Here is a 26,470-nt window from a genome sequence, read left to right as displayed (position 1 = left end):
CCTCTTCTAGGGAACCTGGGTGCTAGATTACCTCCCTGATGTGCCTGCACACAACTGCAGAGAACATGGGGATAAGCAAGAACTAGAAATCTCTGGGCATATGTGGCAGCAGCTCTCTCCACAGAGACCAACATATAACTTTCCCAGGCACTGTCCTGGGAAAGACTGTGAGAAGATCAGAGAAAAGAATTATAAACAATTCTTATCTTCACTTGCTGCACTTGTTGTTGTGAAAATGTGGAATGTGTTATGGAGATTTGTTTACCAAAGGATGGTTTCTTAATTGGCCAATGGTGATGGTGTTTAGATTGAAGGACCAACTGGGTCCATCTGTATTGTGACTGTCTGTAAGGGTGATGGGTTTCTTAATAAGTACAGTATAATAAAGTGATTGATCAGCCTTCTGAAAATCATGGAGTCAATGCTAATTATTACCCGGCTGGGGGCCTGTGGCAACAAGCATGTGCCAAGGTAGGGCCATTATATCATTGCATTTACAGAGATACAGTGGGATAGCTCGTGTGACTGGAATGTTGCTTGGATGCCTGTGTCCTTTTTAGAAAGGAGAGGTCAGCAGGATGAGGTGGTGCAGTTTTTCTTTGTGTGAGAGAGAAACTGGCATGTATTGAGCTCAACTCAGGGACATACAAACTATTTGAGAGCTTAAATATAAGATTTAAGGGGCATGCCAAAGTGGATGACACAAGTATTATCAGCAGCAAAATGAAGTTTGGGAAGATGTGGGGCCACTGCTGAATCAGATGGGTGTCCTGGTGATGGAATACACAGAGAAGGCAGAATTACTGAATGCCTTCTTTAACTGTTTTTACTGGTGAGGCCAGCCCTGAGAAGTGCCAGACTTCAGAGGCAGGAGAGGAAGAGTGGGGAAAGGAAGATTTCACTGTGGTCACAGAGGGTTGGGTTAGAGATCAGCTAGAGAGACTTAACACCCATAAATCCATGGGCTCTGGTGGGATGCACCCATGGGAGCCCAGGGAGATGGCAGATGTTGATAAGCCAACCTCCATCATCTGTGCAAAAGCATGGAGAACAGGAGAGGTGCCCGATGACTGGAGCAAAGTCAACATTACTGCTATCTCCAAAAAGGACAAGAAAGAGGATCTGAGAGATATGCCCTGTCAGCCTCCCCTCCCTACCCGAAAAGGGAATGGAACAGCCCATTCTGGAGGTCATGCCCAGGCATGTAGAGGACAATAAGGTCATTGGAATCAGTCACCATATCTTAAAGGTGGATGTCAAGAGGATGGTGCCAGACTCTTTTCAGTGGTGTGTCTCTATCTCTCTGGGGGTGCCTCCCAGTGAACCCCAGCCAACCCCGGGTCGGCAGACAACGGGGGGAGGCAGCCCTGAAGCGACTGACAGCGGGGGGGACACTCTCTGGTGCCCTGAGGGTACTGAGGGCAGCTAGGCTAGTCACCTTTGCGTCAGAAGAGACACTGGAGACATCGGTAGAGGGTAAAAGGTGACTCTCGGCATGGGCCGGTCCAAGGTTTATTCGGAGCTCCTCAGGGGGCCCCACACCTCAGTGTGCGCCTTGGTCAGAGTAAAACAAAAGGAATCTCAAGGTTACATTTAAAGGGGGGGAGGAAACTGAGGGTAGATACATTTGCTGACCAATAAAGACCCTTCAGGGATGAAACTTTAGGGATGGAGATTTGGGATAGCGTATAGCATAATACTTGGGGGGGCTGACCCCTGGTCTCAGACTAATCACTCGACGACTTTGACCGAAAGTTCTGGATAGAGGGGATGGGATGCTGAGTGACTGACAGAGAGCCAGGGCAGGGATTTGGGGGATGATTTCAACACAAGAGAATGATTACACAGGTAGAGGAAGGGGGTACAAAATGGGGTACATCATCTGGGAAAATAAGGGGATACAAAACAATTACAAAGTATTACAAAGTATAAAAGCACATTACAACAGTGGTGCCCAGAGACAGGAGAAGTAATAGCCATAAACAAAAACACAAGAAGTTCCACCTTAACATAAGGAACAACTTCTTTTACATTGAGTGTGGCAGAGCATTGGAACAGGCTGCCCAGGGATGTAATGGATTCTCCCTTTCTGGAAACCACAAAACCCACTTGGATGAGTTCCTTTTTAACCTGGTCTAGGTCATCCTGCCTTGTGCAGAGTTTGGGTTGAACTCGATGATATCCAGAGCTCTCAAGATTCTTTGGTTCTATGAACTGTTTTGACAATTATATTCTACCAGAAAGACGTCAGTAGTTCTGAGGGGAAAAAAAAAGTACTGCATTTTCTAGTTAAGATATGCTTTTCAGAGAAAGAGTCACAAGAATTTGATTTGTTTAGCTTACCATTTAGAAGAAAAAAAAAAAAGGCAAAAAAAGCAGCATGTTATGAAATAAAATATAGTTCAAGGTAATCTATTTTGAGAGTCGCCCCTTCTCTTTCAGACATAAATTATTCAGGAGATACACCTCCAGAAGGCTTCTGCAAATTCCTTTACTTCTAGACTTTTCAGGCACAGTAGTACATTGCTTCTAGTACTGGTCCCAAGAGATGGTGCTAAGATCTTTAATTTTTCTGCAGGGTAACATATGTTACATGCTGTGCCCTCATGTTTTTGTTAGTTCTTGGTTAAAATGCACAGCTATTTATTTTTTTTAAGATAATGATACCTTTTTTATTAATATTGTAGATCCCACTTGGAAATCAATTAATTCCCTAACTAGCGGGATGTGATCTATTGTGTAGTTGTAAGAAAATTTTCTGGTTCTGATCTAGACAAAGCCATTGTATGAGTTGTTTTAAAAAATAAATATATAATAACAAATATATGTTCTCTCCCATGAAAAGGTTAAAGTGCAGGTGTTAGACTGATTAACTTTTAAACAGTCTCCAAAGACAGGAAGAAAACCTCATATTTGGCATTATGTTTTGACATGTAGAAGGTTGCTTTTGTTAAGTTTGTGGCCTTTGTTCAGGTAGAAATTTACAGCTATGTATATAAACACACACACACACACACACACACATCTAAAGAAATTATTTTGCCTTTTTCAGCAACTACAATTTCTGCTTCACTAGTTTTTCTATACTGTTTTGATTCCGTTTTTTAAACTGCCACTTGCAAAAGCTAAAATGCAGAAACAACATGCAGATTGGGTTGAAAAAGTTGGGGCTGTTCAGCCTGCAAAAGAGAAGCTTGTGTGGATGTCACAGCAGCCTTCCAGTATCTGAAGGAGGCCTACAGGGAAGATGGACAGGGTCTCTTCATTAGAAACTGCATTGATGTGACAAAGTGGAATGGCTTCATATTGAAAGAGGGGAAAATCAGAACGGAAATCCTTACAAATCATAAAATTATGAAATAAATAATTTACTGTGAGAGTGGTGAGGCACTGGAACAGGCTGCCCAAAGAAGTTGTGGATGTCTCACCCCTGTCAGTGCTCAAGGCTGGTTTGGAACATGGCTTCGTGCAACCTGGCCTAGTGAAAGATGTTCTAGGCCCATGGTCTAGAACTAGATCCTCTTTAAGGCTCCTTCCTAACAAAACAATTCTATGATTCTATCTACATGGTGGAAACTCCAGCTGAGTTAATGGAACAAACAGGTTGACTAACTTTTCTTCTTTTAAAATGAAGAAAATACCGGCGTCATCCGTTTGGCTGTCGAAAATAGGTACCGAAACAGCCTTCCTGAGTTTTCTGTCGCTCCATCTCTGATTTCGGACACTCAGCTTCCCCTACGTGCTGCTTTCCAGACACTGAAGCGCCTGTGGTGAAGACAGGAAATCTGTAACTCAGCAGCAGCGCTGGTCAAGGAATAACTCTGCCGCTGGGGCGGACAGCGCAGGGCGGCACAGGCCGGTGCACACCCTGCTCCGCTCTGCTCAGCGCAGCCCAGGGCGCTCCTCAGCCGGGGACACCAGCGGGACGGCGAGGGACTGGGTGGCGAGGGGCGGGATCTCCGCTGCGCCCCGCCCTGCCCTGCCCGCCTCCCGCCGCCGCTCTTCTTCGCCGCGGGCGACGGGGGCAACGAGAGGCGACGCCCCGGCCCTCGCCCTTCTGTTCGGGGGGCCGCAGCGCCGGCACGGCGAGGTGAGGCCGGCGGGCAGGGCGCGAGGGTCGCCGGGCCGCGGCTCTGCCGGCTGTGCCCCGCGGGCTCGGCTCGGCTCGGCCGGCGGCGGCGGCGGGGGACGAGCGGCGGCCCCGGCGCGAGGGGCGGCTCCGGCCGTGAGGGCGGTGAGGGCGGCCCCGCGCGCGCTCCGGCTGCGCTCGCAGAGGTACCGGGCCGGCGTGCCGGGGCTTAACTGGCGTGCCTGCCGGATACTGATAGCGTTTTCTTGCCTCTTCAGCCTGCCTTCCCTCTTAAGGGTCTTGAGCTGGAAACATCTTTGAATATTCGTAGCGGAGGTAGAAACAATAGTATTAGAAATCAGTGCAGGTGTGAGATACCTCCTCCCGGCTATCTTTCCCGGGAAGTGTCGGACTAGGTGGCCTCTCCTGGTTTGTCGCAGCCGCGGTCGTGACCTGAGATTGTTGACCATCCTCCTCTTCCTTCCGAGCTAGCTCTGCGGCAGCCTGATCCCTTCCCTTCCCTTCCCTTCCCTTCCCTTCCCTTCCCTTCCCTTCCCTTCCCTTCCCTTCCCTTCCCTTCCCTTCCCTTCCCTTCCCTTCCCGTCCCGTCCCGTCCCGTCCCTTCCCGTCCCTTCCCGTCCCTTCCCGCCGAGGCCGTGCCGCTGCTCAGGGGACTGACGGCTTCTCAAAAGTTCGTGCCTCCAGAGGCCTTCCCGCCTCTGCTTGGGAAAGTGTTACCCCTACCTCTTCAGAAATTTTAGTTCGGATGTTGGGTACACAGCAGGCGCTGTGTTTATCGCCTACAAGCAGGAAGTTTGATTTGTTTTACTTTATTGGATTCCTTTGTCAGCATGAAGATAGAAGGAGTTGATCAGGTTTCTATAAAATCTTGCTTTTGAATTGACTTTTTTTTTGAATAGTCTTTCATCTTACATCTTAGCAGTACTTTGCATTTAAGGAACTATTTGTATAGTTGAATTTTTTTTTTTCACTCCTCGTGGGAGGTCTGCATGTTTTGCAGTCAAACCATATGTATGGTTTTGTAGTGGTGGGGAAATGGTAGCAATTTACCGAGTTTTTCATCAGATATCTAAACTTACTCTACTCTGTTTCATTGTCTTCGTTTAAGATAAGTGGGTGTCCTATTAATTGTGATCTTAAGCTGGTTCATCTTTTATGGGAAAAATAGCAGCAACAAAATTTATGAAAAAAATAAGTGAGTAGTCTGACTAACTCTTGAGATAGTTCAGGTGTGTAAGTTTGCTTGTTTAATTTTGTTTTCATACATATTGTTTTCAGTGGTAATACTGCTATCTACAAGTATACCTGGGCAATATATCCAGGTATTCTAAAACATATTTAGTTAGCCAACTTGTGTTCTTGGGATAGATACCTACTTTAAGCCTCTAGCTTCTGTTTTGCCACATACCTGTTTGGGAATTCTCTTTAATCAGATAAAGGGCATTGAGGGTGTTTGGTTGTTAGCTTCTTGTCATTTGAAAGACAAGAGACTTCTTGAGCTGGAATATGATTAGTGAACAAATGGTAACAGTGGCCCTTTCCTTGGACAGATAGTGCATTTTTAAGGTTTTCCTAGTTTTCTGATCTGCTACTTCTATTTTAGAATGCATTAGAAAAGGAAGACCTGTCACCTGAATTGACTGTCAAATAAATGGTTATTCCTGAGCAGGATGAGAGTCGAGTTGCTGAATGTGTTGTGGTGAAAATGCCCTTCCCTTCCTATAAAAAGTGTAGCTGTATAATTTTGGTAAATAGTGACTCTGTGACATTAATCCAAAGTATAGAAGTTTGAGTAGTGGCTGTTGCTGCATGTTTCAGAGTGTTTTTTCTTTTCTTTTTTTCCTACAGTTTGTAAATCCTTGTGAAAGGCATATAGGAAGTTTGTGGTCAGCAGACTTGAGTTCAGTGCACAAACTTTAAATCTCCAATGGCAAAATGTTAGTTTGACCTTTTTTGACTTGCAAATTTGAAAGGAAAAACCATCCTCAGACAGTGTTGCTGCAGAGGATGGTAAGAAATCTGTATGCTCTGTTTTGTGACAGTGTGCAGTTCCTTGAGCCCTGCGTACAGTCTGTGCAACTTTGAAAGCATAAAGGTTGCTGCTGGCTGTAGCTGGTTCTCACCACGGGGCTGTGAATAGTGGTACTTGTAAGATCCCGCTGTGGGTAAGAACCAACTGGATTTATCTTTCAAAGATAATCACTACTTTGTGTTAACCATTTATACAATGAAATCTGAAAGGTTTTGACTCATTTTTTTCTGTACTCTATTTCCGCCCACCCAAAAAATGGTCATCTTTAGACCAGGCACACAGATGTTCGCTCTCTGATGCACTATTTTAAGAATTACTTATTTTTCCAATTTCATTTAATTGTTTTTTAAAATAAAACTGAAGTTCTAGTACCTTTTAGTGTGATTCAGTTATGTCTGGGTATGCCTAACTAACTTGTCAATTGAAGAAGTTTTGATTAACTTGCTTGGTTAATACAGTATGCTTTAATTCAAGCAGTCAGACATAGGAATTTCATGATAATGTCTGAAAAAAACCTCAGTGACTTCTTCCAGAAGCTCACTGGGAGGTTGGAAAAGAATCTGCAATAGGTGGGGAAAGCGCCACTGTCTGAGGGGCTCCCTTGATGGTGGAGTTTTCCCCATTCTGGTCCAGTCTGGTTGGGATGGGATTGTGTGATCTCTGTGCTGTGCCTTAGCCCTTAGGTCCTTGTTGGGGCTTTTTTTTTTTTTTTTTTCTTTTTAGCTTTTGTATCTGGTTTTTTTTTTGCAGGAGTCTTAGTAAGGCTTTGTCCTTACTCAGTTTCAAGTACTCAGACCTCCGAGAAGATGTGCCTTCACTTTTCAGTGGCTGCTTCGGCTGTGGTCTGTCTTTAGATGCTGCCCTGGCTTATACTGGCTTTGTACCACACAGTGGCTGCGTGGTGGAGGAGGTGGTTGGTAGGCAGGTATGCCTGCCTGCACTGTCTGCTGTGTGTGTATATTGAATTGTTCACCTTTTCTGGTTGCTTCTGCTCGGCGGGTCTTACGGAAGTACACAGAGGTGAACCCTGCGAGCAGAGAGACTTGGCTTTCCTTCGGGGAGTCTGAAATGCACCATTTTGTTTTGTCTTTACCACTAGTGTATTGGTCTTGGGGCTTGGTTGGCAATGTTATTGCTTATCTGTAGTGAAAGATTGCTGGATATCAGATGTCCTACTTCATCTGAGTACAGTAAAAAAAAAATTGCTTACTGTGGGAAGTAAAAGTATGTTGTATGTAAATTCGCTTGAATATCTCAGAGTCTAAAACCTCTCCTCAATGAAGCACCACTGGGTTGGAAAAACAGAAGGATGAAATCTTCTGTTCAGAAGTCAGGAATTTTACAAATATGCTTGTTTTTACATCTGCCATGGACATTGTTGAATTTCATCTTCAGTAAAATTACTTTCTTACCCATAAAATTGGAAACTTATTTTAAATCCAACTCAAATAACAGTGCCAGACCAGATGTTTCCTGGAAAAACAGCATGTGCAAACAGATTTTCATGTAGATGTGCTTATTGAGCTGATTTGCTTATCTCTCCTCCAAAATATGTGAGCATTTATATCCGTGGCAGAAAGTTAAACAGTTTTTATTTTTAACGAGAGAGGAAATATCAATATTGCAACTGAGGTATAAAATTTTGCATCTGCAGTACGTGAACAGAAGAGCCTTCTGTGTCTTTCATGTCTTTTTCTTTTGCTTTTCCTTTTGTTCAGTATAAAAATATATTCCTAATTAATATAAATTATTTAAGGGTAAACAACACTGCTCTTTTCTAGAAAAAGCAATGCACTGAAGTCAAACATGCTTTAGTGATATCAGCACTTACTTGCCTGTTTGTTTTTAACAGATGAAAACAGCAGAAAAGGTGCTGATGCTGCCAGATTTGTCTGCTATCTAGGTGTATTGGCATTCTTTAGCATGGTTTTGTACCAGTGCTTTAAGCTGCATGGTGAACCAATCATTCTTTCTTTGAACAATATAGTTGTTTTACCTCTGGAAATTTTTGAGCTAAACAGCTAGTCCCATATATTTATCTAGTAGATAAATTACAGTGCAAGCTGTTACTGCTGACAATCTGAACTGTTTTCTCTATTTCTGACAGCTATGGGAAAAATACCAGTTATTTTATTCAAGTCACACTTAGAATGAATCACTCCATCTTGCAGTGCTGTTTGTAGTTTTTCCATGTGTCAAGTGTACCTACTATTACAGCAAAGAACAAGATACAGGTGACTTCATAATGGGTTCTGACAGACCTTTCTTGAAATACAGTATTGTGTTCTGGTATGCAAATGTAAATAGATTCTCTTGTTCTTTGCTGAGATGGCAGTGCTAACTTCATTGTGCCCTGTGTGCTCTCATTTTTGCTACTCTGAAGATCTGGTGTTCTTGGTTTTCAGGGATCATGTGTAAGACATGGTGGCTCTGTACTTCCCAGGTGCTTCTTTTAGGATGACACAGTAGGATAATAGTCTGTGCAAATGTATGTGTTTCTGCAATTCTCTCTACTCCAGCTCTCTGCTGGAAATTTGTGCATGTTTCTGTGTGTGTTTTAATTTACTGCATGTTGATTTTTTGCATTACAAGAAAAAAAATAAAACAACATGGTTCCTTTCCTTGTCTTTGCTCCTTACTGTTGACCTTAGTTTGTGTGTATGTGGCCCTGTGGGTGTCCACTGGAGCTGTGCTGCATGTGTCCCTTTGCACCTTAGCTGACATTTCCTTTAGGCAAGAAACTCAAGTCTCAGGTGTTAGACTTCTTTGGATTGTTTTGTGGTGTTTGTGTGTTTATGAAGAAGCAACATTTTCAGGAGTCTACATTTTACTCTTATATCCTCTGTATGTATCCTCAAATACAAATTAGGAAGCTTTTCAAATGAACACATGGATTTGAAACCTTTATGAATCTGGCAGTATTGTGCACTGTCTGCTGAGAAATGAGAAATAATCTATCTTGACTGCAGAGAGGGAATTTTGCAGAGAATACAAGTGAACACTGAGGTATAGGTGAGCTGTTGAAGGACTTACTTCAGTAAAATTTGCATTTCCGGTACCTGCAAAGTGTTGGCATCACATATTTCCCTTGTTTATAGTGTATGTTCACATGTAAATCCTTTGAGAGTTGCAACCAGTAGGGAAGAGGTTGCTTTGCTTAAAAACATGTACCTTGAAAGCTTGTACAATATATTACTAGTAAATGTGCCCATTTTCGATTTAACTAGTGTCATGTGATACACATATATTTGCTGTCTGCCTGATCTTCTGTGCTTATGTATGCTGTCTTCTGTCTGCAGGAGTGCAGAAAGAAAAAAAGTTAATCTCAGTTTACAAGGGAGCAGTCTTCTACAAACTGCAGCCAAGATTCCCTGGAGTTTGAGGTTCATGAAGCTAGGTGCCATTAAACTTATTAAGACAGATTTCACCACACCATAATCAATGTGTGCATATTTCAAAGAGAATTGCAGCTACCCTATGGCCCTGCCTATCTTTTAAGATTGTCTGTTTCACAGAAATAACACAAAACTCAGTAACAACCAGTAGTATCCATGATACTGCTAATTCATTATTTATTTTCTGTAGGAGCAGAGAAAGCAGCTGAGGATCAAAATGGAGAACACTTAATGCAGTGTAGCATGGAAATCAGTGGAGTGTCTGCTCATATTTATATTAATTATTATTTTTAGACTCTTCTTTAAATAATTTGATTCAGTCTTACTTACATATTTATTTACCAGCTTGGGAAGAAGAAGTTAGAATAATAGTGTCAGATGGAGTAAGTTGAAACTGCCCAATTTTAGAAAGCAAAGTGCAAATTACTCCTCAAACAGCAAGACGAAATTAATTTTCTGAGTAAATTAGGTAAAAAGCTATCTATTCTCTAGCTCAGTGTTGTCTGTGTAGATTTTTGGGTAGATGAATGATAAAAGAATGACTGGTTCTGTTTATTGCAGATTTTCATTATATTGTTAGGAGTATTCAAGACATCCCCCTCAAGAGCACATGAAGCTTTATGTACAATCTGATAGTGTGTGATGACCTTTCTTTCGGATGGAAATATCTAGACAGGTCAACACTAATACATTTACCTTCCTTGCTGGGTGTAAGCCTGTCAGCTGCCAGCTGTTGCATTGCTACAAAGAAAGTTTTATTCTATGTATAAAATAGCTGTAGTTGGGGATGCAGTCTAATGTGCTCTTTTTAATTTGCAGGTTTCCATACTTGCTGTGATTCTTCGGATTTGTTCTTTTCTTGAAATGGTAGGACTAGGAAACAGCTGTCGCGGGATGAAGTCTCCACCACTCCTCATGGCTGCGCTCGTGGCGTGCCTAATTGTTTTGGGTTTCAATTACTGGGCTGCAAGTTCTCGCAGCGTGGATCTGCAGGTAATATTCCTCTTGCTCTGCATGTCACTTTGTACTTCTGAAAGTAGTAAACATCGTTCACAAGAAGGATGAATCTCATTCATGTGGCAAGTCAGGAACTTCAGCTTTTTAGGAACTTCCACAAATTTTACAGTTGTTGCTTATCAGTAGTGGGGGAATGGGACGGATGCCTATTTGTACATGAGAGGAACCCAAAACTTGAACACACCTGCATGTGTGATAGTTGTTACTTCTGCTCTCACAAAACATTCAGTTGTCTTGTGCTGTTTCACATTAAAGATGTGACAAAAGCCATCCTCCTTTGTCCCCTCCCAAGCACCCCCAACTTCCTTGCCATTGTGGTAGTATGCAAAGCAGGAAAGGCCTTGGCTTTTGCAAGCCCTGCTCAGCAATAACAAAAACATCTTTATATTCTCAACCCTGTGTTCATCACAGATCCAGAACAGAGCCCCATACCAGTCACTGTGAAGAAAATTAACTCTATCCCAGTCAAAACTTGGATGCTGATATTCTTGGATTTGTCTTTGTACATGACCTATAATGTTGGATGCATACTGTACCTTTTCCCAGAAGGTAATCTGGGTTGTTCAAGAACAAAATCTGAATTTCTGTTTCTAAGTGGTCTTTCTGAAGAAGGACATACAAGTCACATGTAATAATTACCTTGTCCGATGATAACTATATTTTTCTGATGATAACTATATTTTTTGTGGCTGTTGAGCTTGGGTTTTAATCCTTTCTGGACAATTTGTTCTGATGTCAGATATGTGAGTCAAGTTTCTGGTTTGTGACAATCTCTGCAGGACAGTTAATGTTTTTCGTTTTTTTCTTTTTTGTTTTGTTATTGTTTTAAAAAAGCTGACCTAAAAACTAACAGCATGTTGATTAAATGTGACTCATGAGAGCTCCTTCCCAGTTTATCCAGTGAATTTGCTTGCTCTTTGTAATTGAGCCAAATTTTAGTACTGAGTGGACAGCTGAATGAGTTGAATTCCTGTTTCACCTCAGAACAGGCACTATTCAAACAGGGAATTGTGTCTGGCCATGCATTATGTCTTATGACTTCCAAGACTTTGGTCATCCCTTGCATTCCCTTCAGTCAGTGGCCTCAGGATGGTGGCTAACAGTGGGTAGTAACTGTGTCAGTACCACTGAAGTGTTGCTGCACAGCCATAAAGCAGCTGATAGTGAGAAAAATATGACACCATCCTGGTTTATCTTGATCTCAATAACTTAGAGACACAAGGTCCTCTGATATTACTCATGTACTGTACCATCTTACACATTTCTCCTAAAGTTAGGCTGAAAATTACTTCACTTTGGCGTGGTCTCACACTCTGAATGGAATAAAAGCATAGCTGAACATGGATGGAGCTTCTAAAGCACTCTGTACACCTATTTGTTTGTTGGCAAGACTTTGCAGCTGTTATGACTGAAACAGAAGGAGTGTTTTTCCTTGCTATTCCAGCTAAACTGCAAATAATTTTCCTTTTTTTTCCCTCTGGCTCCTCTCCCTTTTCTTTCTTTCTGTGACAAAGAGCCAGGGTAGGTGGGACATGACATGCTACATACTGTGGTGTAAGAAGATTTGGTACATTTTCTTGGGGTCTTGGAACATGCATAGTTTTACTATATCTAATTTTCAGTCTACCTGGAATCACCAGGTCTTTTTTCTTATGGGTAGGTTCTGTTGATATCCCTAGCCCCCTGCATGTTTTCATATTCCTCGTTGCTGCTGAAGAACAATTTTAATCCAAAATGTTTAGAAACAACATCCTGCAAAACTAAATTGGTACTTGAAAAAGAGAAGGGCAGGGGGAGGAGAAAAGCTTGTGAAAACATCGGACTTGATTCCTTAGCTTATGTCTCTGTCATCTTATGTACAGGATGTGATGGCGTTGAGCTTTCTTCTGACTGTAGCTGCTCTTTGAGCAGTCAAGAAGACTGATATTTTCTGTTTATGAATGAATGAATTTCTCTCCTATATGTCTTTGTGTAATAGCCATGTGTGAATTGTTCATGTAAAAGTTGGGCAGTGCTGTCCTCCCTCTACTCTTTTGTAGCTCTTCCAGGAAAGCAGATTGACAGCTGAGTTTTCATACTGAGTTAGTTTGGGGTCAACACTGAGAAGTGTAGAGCTGTCAGAATTGTATGGGCTAAATTAAAAATTGTTTGACCTTGTACTTCAGAAGGACTGTAGTCTCTAATCTTTTTTATGTTCATGTTTTGGGGTTTTTTTTTAAGCTCAAGTACTGAGCTTTTAATTTTTCTCATCTTTAACAGAAATTTTACAGTCTTTACACAGTATGCACTCCTGTTAATTTACATAAAACTAGGGAGGTGTATGTCTATGTGTATGACTAGTATCCCAGGCTGACACAGGACTTTCATGATATCTGCATTGTTAGTGCTGTAAAATTTGCTATTCCTTGAATATATTGGACAAGATTCTGGCAAGGGGGAAGCATTTCTGCTTTCTTTGGCTAATCTCTTCCTCAGGGTCGAGTCATGGATCTGGAAGGCAAAGTCCGCAGGGCGGCAGCGGAGAGGGGTGCTGTGGAACAAAAAAAGAATGAATTCCAAGGGGAGCTAGAGAAGCAGCGACAGCAGATTGACAAAATCCAGTCCTTGCACAGCCTTCAGATGGAAAATGCCAACAGAGTACATCAGGAAGAGAAGGTAGGGCTTTTCCTAGCTACAGTTTTCTGTGAGACTGTTGTTTACCAACACACACTCTGCTATGGGAAGTGGTACTCATGTGTTGCAACTTACAGTCAATGTTGGTGTGGCAAAATATATTATATTGTATGACATTGAGAAAATGGACCTTGAATGGACATTTTAGCATTTGTTGTATTATTTTGAAATACTAGAAGCTGCAAGTAACAGCAGTTCTGAATAAAACTCATCCTCTCTATAAATGGTTACCGTACTTGGATTGTCCCTTCAATTTCTTTCCTTTATACTAATGTTTTAAAAATTGAGAAAAAGAGAAAGATGCACCAAGAGATATGTTCCCAGTTATATTTGTAAGCTTAAATAGCTGACGTTTATTTCTAATTGCATTACAAATTTTGTGGCATCTTGGCTTTCTGCCTCCAAAACTCAATGGTATTGGGAAGATATGAGAAGGTGAGCCTTTCTCAACAGTGCTCCTGGCAGTTCAGCTTCGCTAGTAGGCTGGTATTCCTTTGTGAAGAATGTGAACAAACTTACTTAAATAGCAGTAGGTGTGATTCCTGCTGTGTAGTATTTTGCAAATTGGTTTGCTGTGTATTTTCCTTCTGTTGCTGATACCACCTTGGTTGCAGCTGTTAGTCAGTAATATCACTTTTCTCCCTATTAGTCGAAGTATTTAGCTGAGAGTATTCAATTGCTTCTCCCATAGAGTCTCTTGACTGAATTTATAGCTCAGCTTTCCAAGACTGTTATGTTCTGCAGGCTGAACAGTCACATCTTGTGATGGTAATAGGTACTCTTCAGGTAGCAGGTTCACTGTGAGGGAATGGTTTGCTCCTCAAAATATGTTGCCTGAGAAAAATATCACCTGATTAATCTTTGAAGAACTTAGAGGAATAAAAATTGAGTAAAAATGGAAGGTAGAATGTGCACATCAATGTCATATATCATTAGTTTATTCTGAAATAATCTTTACCCCAAGTCTTCAAGGAAATAATAAACCAATTATTTTTACTTCTTTTGAGACAAACATGTATCCTTGATAATTTCTCTCTTCTCTTTGTGTTCAGTCTTTGCATATACTTTAAAAAAAATGAGGTATAATTTGTCTATTTTTTCAATGTGTGCATTTTTTGAAAAGATATCTCAGAATATTCAGACTAGATTCAAGTGAGTAATCAAATCTTGTCACTTCTGCCTCCTTATTGGGTATAGCTACTGAATGCTGTGGCATTTTCTTGCCTTCTGCTTCAGTCCTACAGGGAGTGAAAACACACGGATGAATGGAAAAAAATAAATTAAAAGGTAAGAAAGGGCAAATATAATGGAGCATTATCCTTCCTTTCCATAAGTAGATATTGCCAGAGCTACTAAAAGACACTGAAAGAGCTGGCCAGAGAGCTTTCAGCACAGGCTAGCAAGAGGGGCAAATGTTGAGAGATGGTGACTGGACCTTATCCTGGAGTTTTAAGGGGTTTAGTGAATTAAATGTTACTTCTGCCAAGCATGATGTAACATCTTTTTGCTTCATATTTCTGGCATTAGATGAGTGGTAGGTGGCAGCACACAATCCACTTTCCTTGTGGTGTTTTTGAGCCTAGGGGACATATAGGAATTGTTCATAAAATGTGGCATCCAGGCCAGGAGAAGTAGTGATAGGTATTTTACAGAACTAGAACTGCTGTTGTACATGGGGTATAATGTGGTATCTGGGGAACAGTCAATGTGGCTTCTGGAAAAGAAAGTCTTTCTTCTGAAGCATCTTGAAGTTTTCTCCTGAAAGAGTTGGTGATGAAGGTGAAGAAGACAAGTGAACACATTCGCACCTGGAGTTGAAGTGGCTTGTAGAGATATTATGCAGCCATGTGGTCAGACAGTGGTATTGCAACGGTGAATGACGAGGCAAAAGTTACAAAGCGGCTTAGAAATAGACTGGGTTAATTGTTGTTCTGTGTGTGGGGGGTCACCAGTGGAGTTTTGAAGTGCTGTGAAAGGTGCAGAGAGGAGAGCAAAGGTCACCAAAGCTGTGCAGTAATTTCTCTGCAGGAATCCAGGGCGTGGTTTACAGGTTGGACAAGGGTCAGCAGAGTAGAACCATCACAGTCATCTTCAGGATTCCAAATGGTAAACAAAATGTTAATGGCTGGGAGAGGGAAGGCAGGGTTGTCTTGTATTCACTGATATGCTTCAAATGCCATCATCAAGTTGTAGTTCAGACTGAGCAGAAGGTAGTGTTCTTCATGTAATAGGTGGTGAAGCTGCAAGTGCATGGCATCCATAATACCCAGTTACAGTGGGTCTGTGTAGGTTAATGAGCAACTGGATGACCTTGGACAAACACCTAACCCACTTCCAAGGTGTTTGTTCTGTCTCCAAATGTTCCTCAGACAGAAGAAGCTGCTGCTTGGAAAATACTGTGCTTTATGGCTGGCTGCCTTGGAATTCATTTGGCATTTCAGTGTTAGAGGTGGTATGCTGGGAAAGGTGGATTTTGGGGCTGATGTAGTTTAAATTCCTGCCTTCTAAGTGCTTTTCCCTCTATCACCCTAAAATACAGTTGTTCAGTAATGGAATAGTCTGTAAAGCTTGCTTTGAAACCCCAGGAAGTGATACCCTAGGGAAATGGTGCATTGGACTAATTTCCTGACTTCTGTTCTGTGACTGGAGAAGAGCGTGTGTCTCACACAGGAGCCTGAAGTGGTAGGGTGACCAGGTATGTGCCCATGGACCATTTTGCATCAAATTCAAAATTTGCTTTTCTTGTGACACACAAACAAATATTCTGCAGAGACACTGTTTGTTTTCCAGCAAGAGTAGGGAGAGCTGTTTTTCTGGAAAGCTGTGCATTTGTCAGAAGAAGACATCAGCCAAGTTGGTGTGTATTCATCCACTGTAATTCAGGAATGCCTCTGATGCAGTGGCAGGGAAGAGAGGGAAAGTGTAATTCTCCTCACTAATGACCTTTATTGGAAGAAGCTGTCTAGGACCAGAGATTATTGTACAAAGGGAAATAGAATATAAGAAAAGACAATTTCTGAGCTTTTTTGTTCATGTATATCTCTATCCATGTGTAAATGTGTTTTGGATGTTCATATCTTATATACACAAGATATGATGGTATATACACGATGTAAATATATATCCTTGTTTTTTGGCTCCATGGATTGCAGTGGAATCTGAGATTCTTGGTAGGCAAGTAATGAATTCACCCTTTCTGATTGTGGGAAGCTTGCTCCTTGAACTGAACTTTTACTCTGTGAGGATTAGTGGCTAGTGTTTACCTAGTCAGGAAGAATGAATGCAAATCCAAATCCTGAGATACTCAATCCTTTTACAAGAATTTTACAAACTATAACTAACTAGAGATCTTCAAGTCATAAATAAGATTTTGCTTAGCTCTTGCTGTTCTTAAAGAAAAATTAAAGTGCTTTCAGCAGTTCTGTAGGAATGATTGGTCCCTCTCAAACCTCCCACTTTTTGAGGAAGAAATTATGGCTCTTTTGGCTGTAGAAGAAACTCACATATGAGGCATACTTACACAATCTGGACTTGTAACCAAGAGCAAGTCACAAGTAACATTTGAGACCCGTCATAATTGCAGTTTGTCTCTGCTCACTGTGTCTTATTACTCTGCTGATAAAATACAGAATAATTACAGTATTGTTTTACTTTCATACCAAACCAAAACACCAGTAAGGTGTTTTGCCCAGTTAAAGTAATTGTCACTAGCAGCGTAATCACTTTGAGTTAAATCTGTCTTCTTTTGTAGTAGAGCTGTATCTGTGCTACTTGAAGGATGAGAAGATCAGTAGTCTGAGCCTGTCATACTGTGTGGGTTCATTCACTGGGACAATGTAGTTCTGGAAAATTACTGTTGTAATTATTTTCTTAGGTCTGAAAGTGTATAAAACACTGTCGCCAGTCTATTTTTAAAAGACCTGCTTGAATTTTTAAGGATTAGTATAGATTTAGGAAATGGGTTCTGGAAGTCCATACAGAAGTGGAATGATGAGATCAAGTAGTCTTACATGAACACTTGATAACAACAGTTCAGGTGTGAAAAAAGGCTGTTTCTAATCTGTGTGGTTGTTATTCAGGACTTGTAGCTTCTGGGATGTACAGAGCCACAGACGTCTCTTTGAAGAGCATAACAGGACAACAATATGTTTAATATCTCTGGAATGATTTTGCAGTTGGTAGTTTTCTTTGGATTTACATAAATCTTCTCCAGCCCAAATCTTGTTTTATTGAGAAGTGCCAAGATTTGTATGTTCTGTGTGAAGCATGTAATTGTCCTGTTGCTCAGTATCTTTTAACACTGGCCACAGCTGCTCTCTGGTGCCCTCCCTCTGGGAAAATTTCAGTTCCCAGCACAGTCTTCTGACACAAAGTACCTATTGGTATGCAGCGAATCTACTCCACTCAGAAGGAAATACAGTAGTCTGTAGGAGAGAGTAGAGAGGTACCTTTTCACTGAGGACTATATATGTATTGGTTTTTTAATTTTTTTTTTCCAACCCAAACAGTGTTGTGTCTTCTAGTTTTGGAGAAGCTTTGAGATAAGCACTGCCTCATGTCCCATATTTGCCGTAGCACAATATTACTAAATTATCAAGGGAAATCAGTATTCCTCTTCATAACTGGTACATCAGATCACCTCTGTTCAACATATATCTTCACATAGTGGGAAGAAAAAATAAGGAAGTTTTATATTAATATTCTCATGTCATATGATTTTGCTTTGCTTACGTTACCTACTGTTTGGGTTATGGTTAAACACAAAATGAGGGAAAGTGATTAAAGTGAAGTGAAGTCCTGTAGCTTCACGGGGCTTTTTTTCTCCAATCTACTTGGTGTTGCCCAGTACCTGTAATAGTAATTTTGTATTCATGTGTGTCAAATACCACCTTCTTGTGCTTAAATGTTAAGAAACTAACTTGGCAATTTCCATGGTTTTGAAGAAAGAACTGCATCATGTCATGGTGTGCATGTCCTTGTGTTCTCTGTGACAAAACAGAACCTAGATTGCTTTTAGCACAGGCTGTGAAACAAGGTTGAGTCTCAGATTTTTGGCAGAACCACTCTGTAGAAACAGAGGTGGTTTTTTTGGATTTAGGTTTTGTTAGGTGTGTGGGTTGTTAATTTGTTTGGTTATGTGGTTTTTGTTTGGGGTTCTTTTGTTGGTTGGGTGGGGGTTTTTATGTTTATTGAGGAAAAGTGCAATTTCTGAATGGAATTCTGTTTATTGGGAAATAGGTTTCAATTAATAATACCTCCTCAATTTTGAGCTTGAAATTTGTTGTAAGGCTTACTTAATTGATGTGCCTCCACTGAAGTATATGTGAGTGTGCAACACAATGATCAATCTGAAAGAGAAATATTTCCCTGAAAACCATATTTATGAATGTTTTCCCCACACACTAATAGGTAGTTTAGCTCTTTGTCTCTTGGCCTGGCAGCAAGAAGTCTTTTTGTGGCTGGTTCTCATGTTTTAACACCAGCTGGCAACTAAGTATCATGCAGACTCTTCCTCACTCTCCACATCTCTCTCTAGATTTTTGAAGAAAACTGTGTTGAGGTAAGAACAGTTTGATAACTGAGAGGAATGAAACCCAACAGAAACAAGACATACACAGTCTCATTGCTTAGCACCTGCTGTGTGGTGCCCAACTTGTCCCCCAGCAGCTATCAATGCCTCCTCCCCCACTTTATGTCCAATGGGCTATGGTAAGGAATGTCCCTTTGGCCAGTTTGAGACGCCTGACAGAGCTTCCTTCTGGTTTCTTGTGCACCTGCTGGCTGGCAGGGCATGAGAAATGGGCAAATCCTTGCCTTAGTGTAAGCGCTACTGAGCAGTAACTAAAACATCAGTGTGTTGCCAGCATTATTCTCATGCTAATGCCAGAGTAGTGTGGGGAGTCGTGGGAAGATGCAAGACAGAGCTACTCTTTCTCTTTGTTGGAAGGACTTAAATCAGTTTGAGTTAATCATGAAATAAGTGCCCCGCTTTTCCCTGATTAAAGTGTCTGTTTCTGCATGTATAAATCTTACCTTCCCATCTTGCTTTATTCACAGTTGGTTTTGTTCTTACTAGTTGAGTTACTCGTCCCGTGGCTTATCTTTGTCTCCTTTGCGCTATATTTGTGTATGCAAAGCCCCTTTTTACTTAAGTTTTAGTGTTTATGCTTATCAAACTATTTGCTTTCTTTTTTCTGTTGCAATTATGCTTTTATATACTTGCTCATTATGCTTTTACATCCACCACATACAGTCAGTGTTAGAAAGGACATATGTCAGTTCAGTGTGCTTGGGTTAGCTTGCTCTTGATAGCAGCAAATGCTGGAGCAATTACTATAGTAATTCCTCCAGGGAATATGTGTACGGGGAATACTGTTTGGCATTATTCAGATGAAATGCTTTGACATAGTCCAAGTATATGCTCAAAATAAATACTTCAAATAATTTATCGCAAAGCTTCCTCATGCATATTTCTGCATCACACTTCATTATTTTTAAACAGTAACTTTAGCTTTGTGTTTCTTAAGTGGAATAATCCTTATGTAGACATGTTCTGTGGTGAATAACAAGTCCTCAGCTGCTTTGTTAAAAAAATTGCTGTACAGCTGGAGAATTTGTTTCCCACACTGCTGGTGGAAGCATGACTCAGACTTTTGAGATTTGATGTCTGAAGCGCTGCTGTCCACAGCATTGTCTCCAATCAAAATACTTAGTTTTTTCCTCTTTGGTGTAGTCATAAGGATTTCTGTGCAAACACGTTTATAAATAGAATAAACTGGTTCTCTGTTACAGATTTACTGTATCACAGAATCTCAGATTCTGGTATGGTGATAGGGGGATTTTCCAAAGGCTGAATTTTTTGCTCATGGGATTATAGCTATTGTTTTGTGGGCTAAATGAAGTTTAAAATGTGAGTTTCTAGAACTGAGTACTGGCATGTGTCTGCTGAGTACTTCCCAGCAGTTTTCATTCTTGACTAGCATAAAACCCCAAAAGTAAGTAATGTTTGCTTAATTTACAGCCACAAGATGAAAATGAGTTAACACTTGAATGATAGGAGGAAGAATGGAAGGCTGATGTTATTGACTTGTCTGATTGGAAGGTGGCAGTTGCAATACTGTGCTGTAAATTATTAAACAGTATTTCCTGGTCAAGTTTGCATCTAACTAGGATTTAACAGGGTTTTGCCTGGACTGTTGCCCACACATTCAAGGAGATAGGTGTGGCATTGCCAAAAGGAAGTTTTATATGCAATCCATAAAGACCAAGGCAGACTTATTTCTTTTCCCTGTTGTGGTTCAAAGAGACTTTTTTAATGCGGAAAGTAATTTTTCTTACTTCAGCTATTCACAGTTATTTTTGTCCTAATGTTCAAAATATGTAACACTTGTATGTTTTACTGTCACATAAGTGATCCTGGCATTTAGGAGTTTGGTTTTACGGACCCACCTCCCCATTTGCTCCCACCCTTCCCCCCCTTCCCCCCAGATAAATAAAACCAAAACCAACAAAGCCCCACAAAAAATGGTAAGAACATAAAATTATAAATTGCTCTATCATACTGATTTTTCTAGTCCTCTGACAGTTTCTGCTAATGGCCAATGTTGTATTGTCCTGAAGGTGGTAATCCTGAAACAACCTGACTACACTGTCCACACTTGGAATTTTCAGTGAAACATAAATTTCCTTTTCCCAATAAATCAGTGAAAACAAATGAATTTCTTATTTACCTATCCTATGAGAAAGGAGAGGGAGAGATGTTAAACGAGCCTACATATAAGTTGTTACTGGTTTTTGAGTTTCTTTTTGCCTGAGCATGACATTTTTTCCCTTGAGGTTTCATGGTGGTGTTCACAAAACAGTTGTTCATATAGAATGGTGTAGAAATGTAGCTGAATGACCACCTCTGTGAAGTGTGACTATAAAGGGTCATTCAGAGACAAATCTACTGCTCTGCTGGGTGCTGTTCCACTCAGATTTATTGAATGCTGCACTCATGTAATCAGCTGGCTCTTATTACTGTAGCCTTGGGAAGAAAGGCACCAATAATGCTGTCAGTGTTTCAAGGTGACTTGGGCAGACAGAGTGGATGCTGTTCCTTCTTTTTCTTTATGTGGACATAAACGCACACATCAATTCTAGAGCAGAAACTTTGGGAAACAGGGGAGTTGATTTTCTGGGGCCATTGAAGAACCCTGAAGTTTTCCAGGACAAAGATAATAGGGGAACTGACAATGAAGCCTGAGAAATACCTTAGTAGACTGGACTGGATTGTTTCTGAAGAGTCAATGGATCTCTTTTTTGTATTCTTAAGAACTCTTCTGCATCACACTTGATAAATGTTGAATATGAATCTGAGTTATCCTGACATTTGGCTCACAGGAATAATTTCACTTAGCTGTGACTTGATTCAGTTTTCAGGTGTTTTGGGAAATGTGTGTATATGAAATGGTAGATGGAGATTGATGAAAGAATAGACAAAATGCGTTCCTATGTTGACTACCTCTTCAGGATGAGAGGGAAAACGAAGCAAAGGAGTGGAAGAAGGCCACTCCAACATGAAAGCAATTGAGAAGATAGGTAGAAAAGTGACACAATGCAACGGTTTCACATTGCTTTCATGGAGTTGCTTTATGCTGAATGATTAATGTTTTCATAGATCATCTTTGCATGCCTGAATGCGGATGTATTGATTTCTGAGTGAGAGGGTAACTGATAGTGAGCTGTGATGTTGTATTCTTCCATCAAGAAATAAATGCAGTAAGTCTGACTGTGACTCCAGTCATGAGATGAAATTAGAATAAAGTGACAAGTAATTTTATTATCTATAAATTCCTTTAAATTCTTCCTCTTTTACTTTGTGCAGTGATATATTCCCTCACTTTCCTATGCTGGAACATCTGGGTAAAAATGAATGTTTGTTGTTTGCAGTAAGAGATCTCTAAAGCAGCTAAAAGGTTTTGTTCAACTGTGACACTGTCACAAGTGTGACACACAATAAGTAGCTCTTGTTACAAGTGCTTTGATAGGTGTTGTTTATAGTGGTAATACAGGCCCTTTGCAATTAAAACACTGTTTTTTTTCTGCTTCTTTCAGGCGATGCTGATGAATAACATCACAGTAAATGATCGATTGATTCAGAGTCTACGAGGTATGTTGTGGTACCCCTGTGACTCTCTCCCATAGTGTTTTTGAGGCCCTCTGTTTTTAAGACTTGCATTTTTCTGTGGTCTTTTGAGAATGCTGCCTTTCTTCAAGTCATGGGCGTGGTACAGGAGCTGCCATGACTTAGATACTTCATACTGCATAGCTCCAGTTAAGTGTCAGTCTAGTCTGTCTCAACAGTAGAAGGATTTATCCAGGTAGTGCTTGATGTAGTACTCCTGGCTCTTATGATCTAATATAATAGAACTAAGTTAATACCTTTTTTCTTCATTTTACCTGGCAACATGTTCTTACATTCTTCCCTGAGGTGTGGGATCATGCATTTTAGCACCAGAGGAATTCACAAATCCTGTAATAAATAAAAAAAAGTCAGTCTAATTAAATTCTATTCATGGTAGTGCTTCAGAATTGTTGTTAGCAATGTATTCGGGAGGTACTTGGGAATGAATCCTATAAAGTAGTAAGTATGTCGTGGTATTGTCTTCTGATGCCATCTCGCAGAAGTTTCTGTCAGGAAGAAAACTCTAAATCATAGATGCCTCTTTTGCTAAGGAACATGAGTATAAATTGCGTATTATTCAGGGAAGCATTGCAAGCTTGTCTATATATGACTGATAAATGTGAATGCTCTTTCATATTGTGTTCTGATTATGATTTCACAGATGTAAAGATTTTCTAGACTGCAACCTAGCAGGGTTTGCAAATGAGTTCTGTGTATTCCTTAAGAGGAAAAGTAGGTAAAAATATGTATTTTACTGTTTTGCCAGTATATTATGCTGAAAGATTATTCTTACCAGATCCTGTGCACCCTTGTTGAATAAATTCAACAGTTATCGATGCATTTGTGTATGAAATGCAGTTGGCATGACAGATGAATTAATTTAACATTGTTATTACAGATTTGTTTTTTGATATTTCTGGTTTAGAGTCTGTACTTATATGTGTATTTTAATGTGTATTTTAATCCTGATTTGACCAGAACACTTGAAAGCGTTACAGACGGAATATGGAAAGCTACAGCAGGATGTTTACTGGTTTCAGAAGAACCAGACTAACCTTCAGAAGAAGTTCTCATATGACCTGTAAGTATGTTCTTTAGGAAAGATGACTTCCCAAATTATAGGTGACTTGATTATAACCCAGAGTACTCTTGTGTTTGCCATAGCTCTGTCAGTAAATGCACATTTTTAAAGAGAAGGTTTAAAGAGACTCATCTGAAATTGCTCACAGTTGATCTTGGAGAAGAGCATTAACTTTCCAGTGTTAGTCATCTCTGTGCCCAGATACTTCTTGATGTTCCTTCTATTGCAAGAGGATAAAGGTAGTAATATTATCACTTAAGAATTGTGTGGGAAAATTGAAACATGAAGAGGTTAAATTGTGAAGAAGTTTGAATTAAGATAGGGGAATACCTTATGAGAAGCTATACCTTATTGAGCTGACAAAGGACTTGGGAATTTCTGGTACCATCAGACTCATGTGTTTTGCTTTAATGACATACCTAGTCATGGCTTTTTCTTGAGATTTCCCACTGAATTTTAAAGCATGGATAACTGAACGAAAATACTTATCAATATCCTTACACTAAACACAATTCTAGGAATTTCTCCTCTGTTCTTTCTGCTCAGTAATATTCTTGTTTCTTTTACCTGCTTTCACAATCTATAGTATCTTCCCCCTTGTGCATAGATATAAAAATGCAATAGAATTTGCTGTTTGCATGTTCTCATAATGATATTCCTGCAAGAATGTAATTGTTGTAGTGATAGGTCTTTTTTCAGCAGCCATTGTTTTGCCAGGTTTTGTAGGAATTATAACTGAAAGTGGAACTGGAACACAACACTCAAAGAACTTGAATTCTGCAGGCTACACTTGAAGGAAATATTTTCTTGTTTTTATTTTTTCCTCCACCTTAGAATTAAAGATTAATGTTAGTGCTTCTATGGTACTTACTGATTACCAGTTGGTTATCACCTTTTTTTTTTATTATTACTTCTGTAATAAAGATTACCTAAATGGATTATATTACTGGAGAATTTAAGACTTCTAACAGAAATGTAGAAGGAAGTTGGAATCTTTATTTGTACCTGCCTTTCAATAAGTTGGGTTGCTTATATGTGTGTTAAGGGGCGCCTTCCCCCTCTGTTAGTTGTGTACCATGGTTGTTAAGCACTGTCTGTTGGCTGTTTAGTTAAATGACACACCTGAGACCCATGGACCTCTGTTGTTAGTTCTATGCTAGTCAGTGAATCTGTTTTCCAGTGTCTTCTTCTGAGATCAGCAAGAACTAATAGATCTGTATATAGCATAAATATATCTATCTGCTGGACAGTCATGCTCCACTTGAGAGGTATACCTGTTAAGCACTGGATTGATATACACGTGCAGGGAAGTGATACATGGCAAATGTAGTTCATCTGGCTTAGGAAAACTTGGAGGTTTATCACACATATCTGGTGAATATTTACAAACCTGGCTGTGTTGAGGAAATCACTGACAGAGCACCCCTGCTTATGAGTCCCTCTTTGTTTAACAGAGGAAGGTTGTATTCAGACAGCATAGCTCCAAGGTGTGGGCTGGCTCAAGGTGAAGAACTGAGCATGATACACTGGTAAAGATAGGCTTGCTTTTCTGAGGGTAAGTGCAGAGACAGGTGTGGTCAATCAGCCATGTGGTAGTTGAACGGCTAGCTGAGCTGCTTCTGGTTGATCTTGAGTCAGGTGCACCATTCCCTACAGAGCCTTCATGGGAGTCTGTAAAGGCAGTTATCTCAGACAGGGAACAATGCTATCTTCACCAGCTTTGCTGCAAAATACTTAAATGTTCATATTCTATTTCTAGACTTCTTTCCTAAGAGTGCAAGTGAGGAAAACAAACTTTGGACTCAAATTTTCATAAAATAATTTATAGCTTCAGTACTATGCAGTATTCACACAGGTCTAGGAGGAACATGTATTTTTAAAACAGTGCTTGTTTACCTTTAGGGAGGATGTTGGAATGTTAATATTTCTCTGCTAAATGAATTTACACAACTAACTTTACATTGTGTTTAGGTAATTGCAGAAATGGATATTTGATGGTGCATGGCTATATATGTTCCTCTTTGCTATATGCTCACTTAATACTGTCACTTTAAATGCTTACAAACTACCTTTTCCCAATGTGATTATGAGCTTAGAAAAATAAGAATTATTGGAAAGACTCCAAATGCTATTTTTAATCTGTCTTCCTTCCTCCCCTCCCAATTAGGAATAAACTGCTGCGTTGCCTCTCTGTTCATCTGCCTTTCCAGGAAGGGGCATTAGACCTGATTATGTGCTTCTTTGTTTTACCTGGATTTGCATGGATGAAGGTTTTGCACCTTGGGTAGCAAGTACACTGTGCCCAGTGCAAAAATAGAGAGATCATATTATTCATATAAAAATAATGAAAATGTTATAAAAAGATAACAGAAGTCAAATGTCTTTTTCAAACAGCACATTGGAAATCACTCTTTTTAAACATTCAGTTGCTGTTCTGTAGAAGACAGTGGTAAAAGCAGTTGTGCATATGAAATGCATAAGAACAAAATCTTTGAACTTAGAAGAAAAAAGAAAATCATTGTTCCTTCTTGTACCTGAGTCTTGAAGTTTCATCTTAGCAGTTTTTCGAATGAGCTTAGCATTTTCCATGCAGAAGTCAGCAGGAGCTATCTGGCCTTACTGGTGTTGTGTGCAAAAGGAGCACACATTCCTCAGCAGTCAACTTTACAACGTACCCTTGGTATACACTGTGCCCAGTGCTGTCTGGTCATGGTTAGAGCTTCTTCAGCAAAGGCTCACTGGCACACTGATCCTTCTGTCTTGCAGCAGCCAGAGTGAAACAGAAGTTTCTGGACTCATCTGTTGAAATTGTTATTGAATACCTTCCAAGATTCAAATGCATTTTTGTTCCTAAGAGCTTTGTTTATTACATAACTTCATCTTTAGAAATCTCACTGTGTGTAAAAAGTCTGATAATTAGTGTGGTATTTGCAGACCTGACAAGTGCAAGAGTGTAAGTGCAGGAGTAATCTCTTTTGGTAGGGTTGAAAGGAAAAGATGGTAGATGCTCCTGGAG

At 40.2% G+C, this 26,470-nt stretch overlaps 1 protein-coding gene across 7 annotated transcripts in view; it reads left to right on the top strand.

The window, feature by feature from the left end:
* Window positions 1–449: 449 nt before the first annotated feature.
* The window catches only part of GOLM1 (golgi membrane protein 1), a 36,893-nt gene continuing 10,872 nt past the window's right edge, over window positions 450–26,470 (top strand). Inside the window, exons 1-6 of one of the 7 annotated variants that reach the window (XM_064405317.1) lie at window positions 4,271–4,405; window positions 9,422–9,519; window positions 10,337–10,510; window positions 13,010–13,189; window positions 22,304–22,358; window positions 23,352–23,454. In XM_064405317.1, the coding sequence (XP_064261387.1) occupies window positions 10,382–10,510; window positions 13,010–13,189; window positions 22,304–22,358; window positions 23,352–23,454 (467 nt within the window). In that variant the 5' untranslated portion in view covers window positions 4,271–4,405; window positions 9,422–9,519; window positions 10,337–10,381. Of the gene's footprint in view, window positions 472–3,952; window positions 4,091–4,267; window positions 4,406–6,940; window positions 7,048–8,424; window positions 8,566–9,421; window positions 9,520–10,078; window positions 10,194–10,336; window positions 10,511–13,009; window positions 13,190–22,303; window positions 22,359–23,351; window positions 23,455–26,470 lie in introns of those variants that run through there. The other 6 variants (XM_064405313.1, XM_064405319.1, XM_064405316.1 and 3 more) reach the window with 6 other exon arrangements.

The sequence above is a fragment of the Passer domesticus genome, chromosome Z, assembly GCF_036417665.1.
Source record: "Passer domesticus isolate bPasDom1 chromosome Z, bPasDom1.hap1, whole genome shotgun sequence".
NCBI classification, from domain to species: Eukaryota; Metazoa; Chordata; class Aves; order Passeriformes; family Passeridae; genus Passer; species Passer domesticus.
This window is presented reverse-complemented; position numbering and strand designations above follow the sequence as displayed.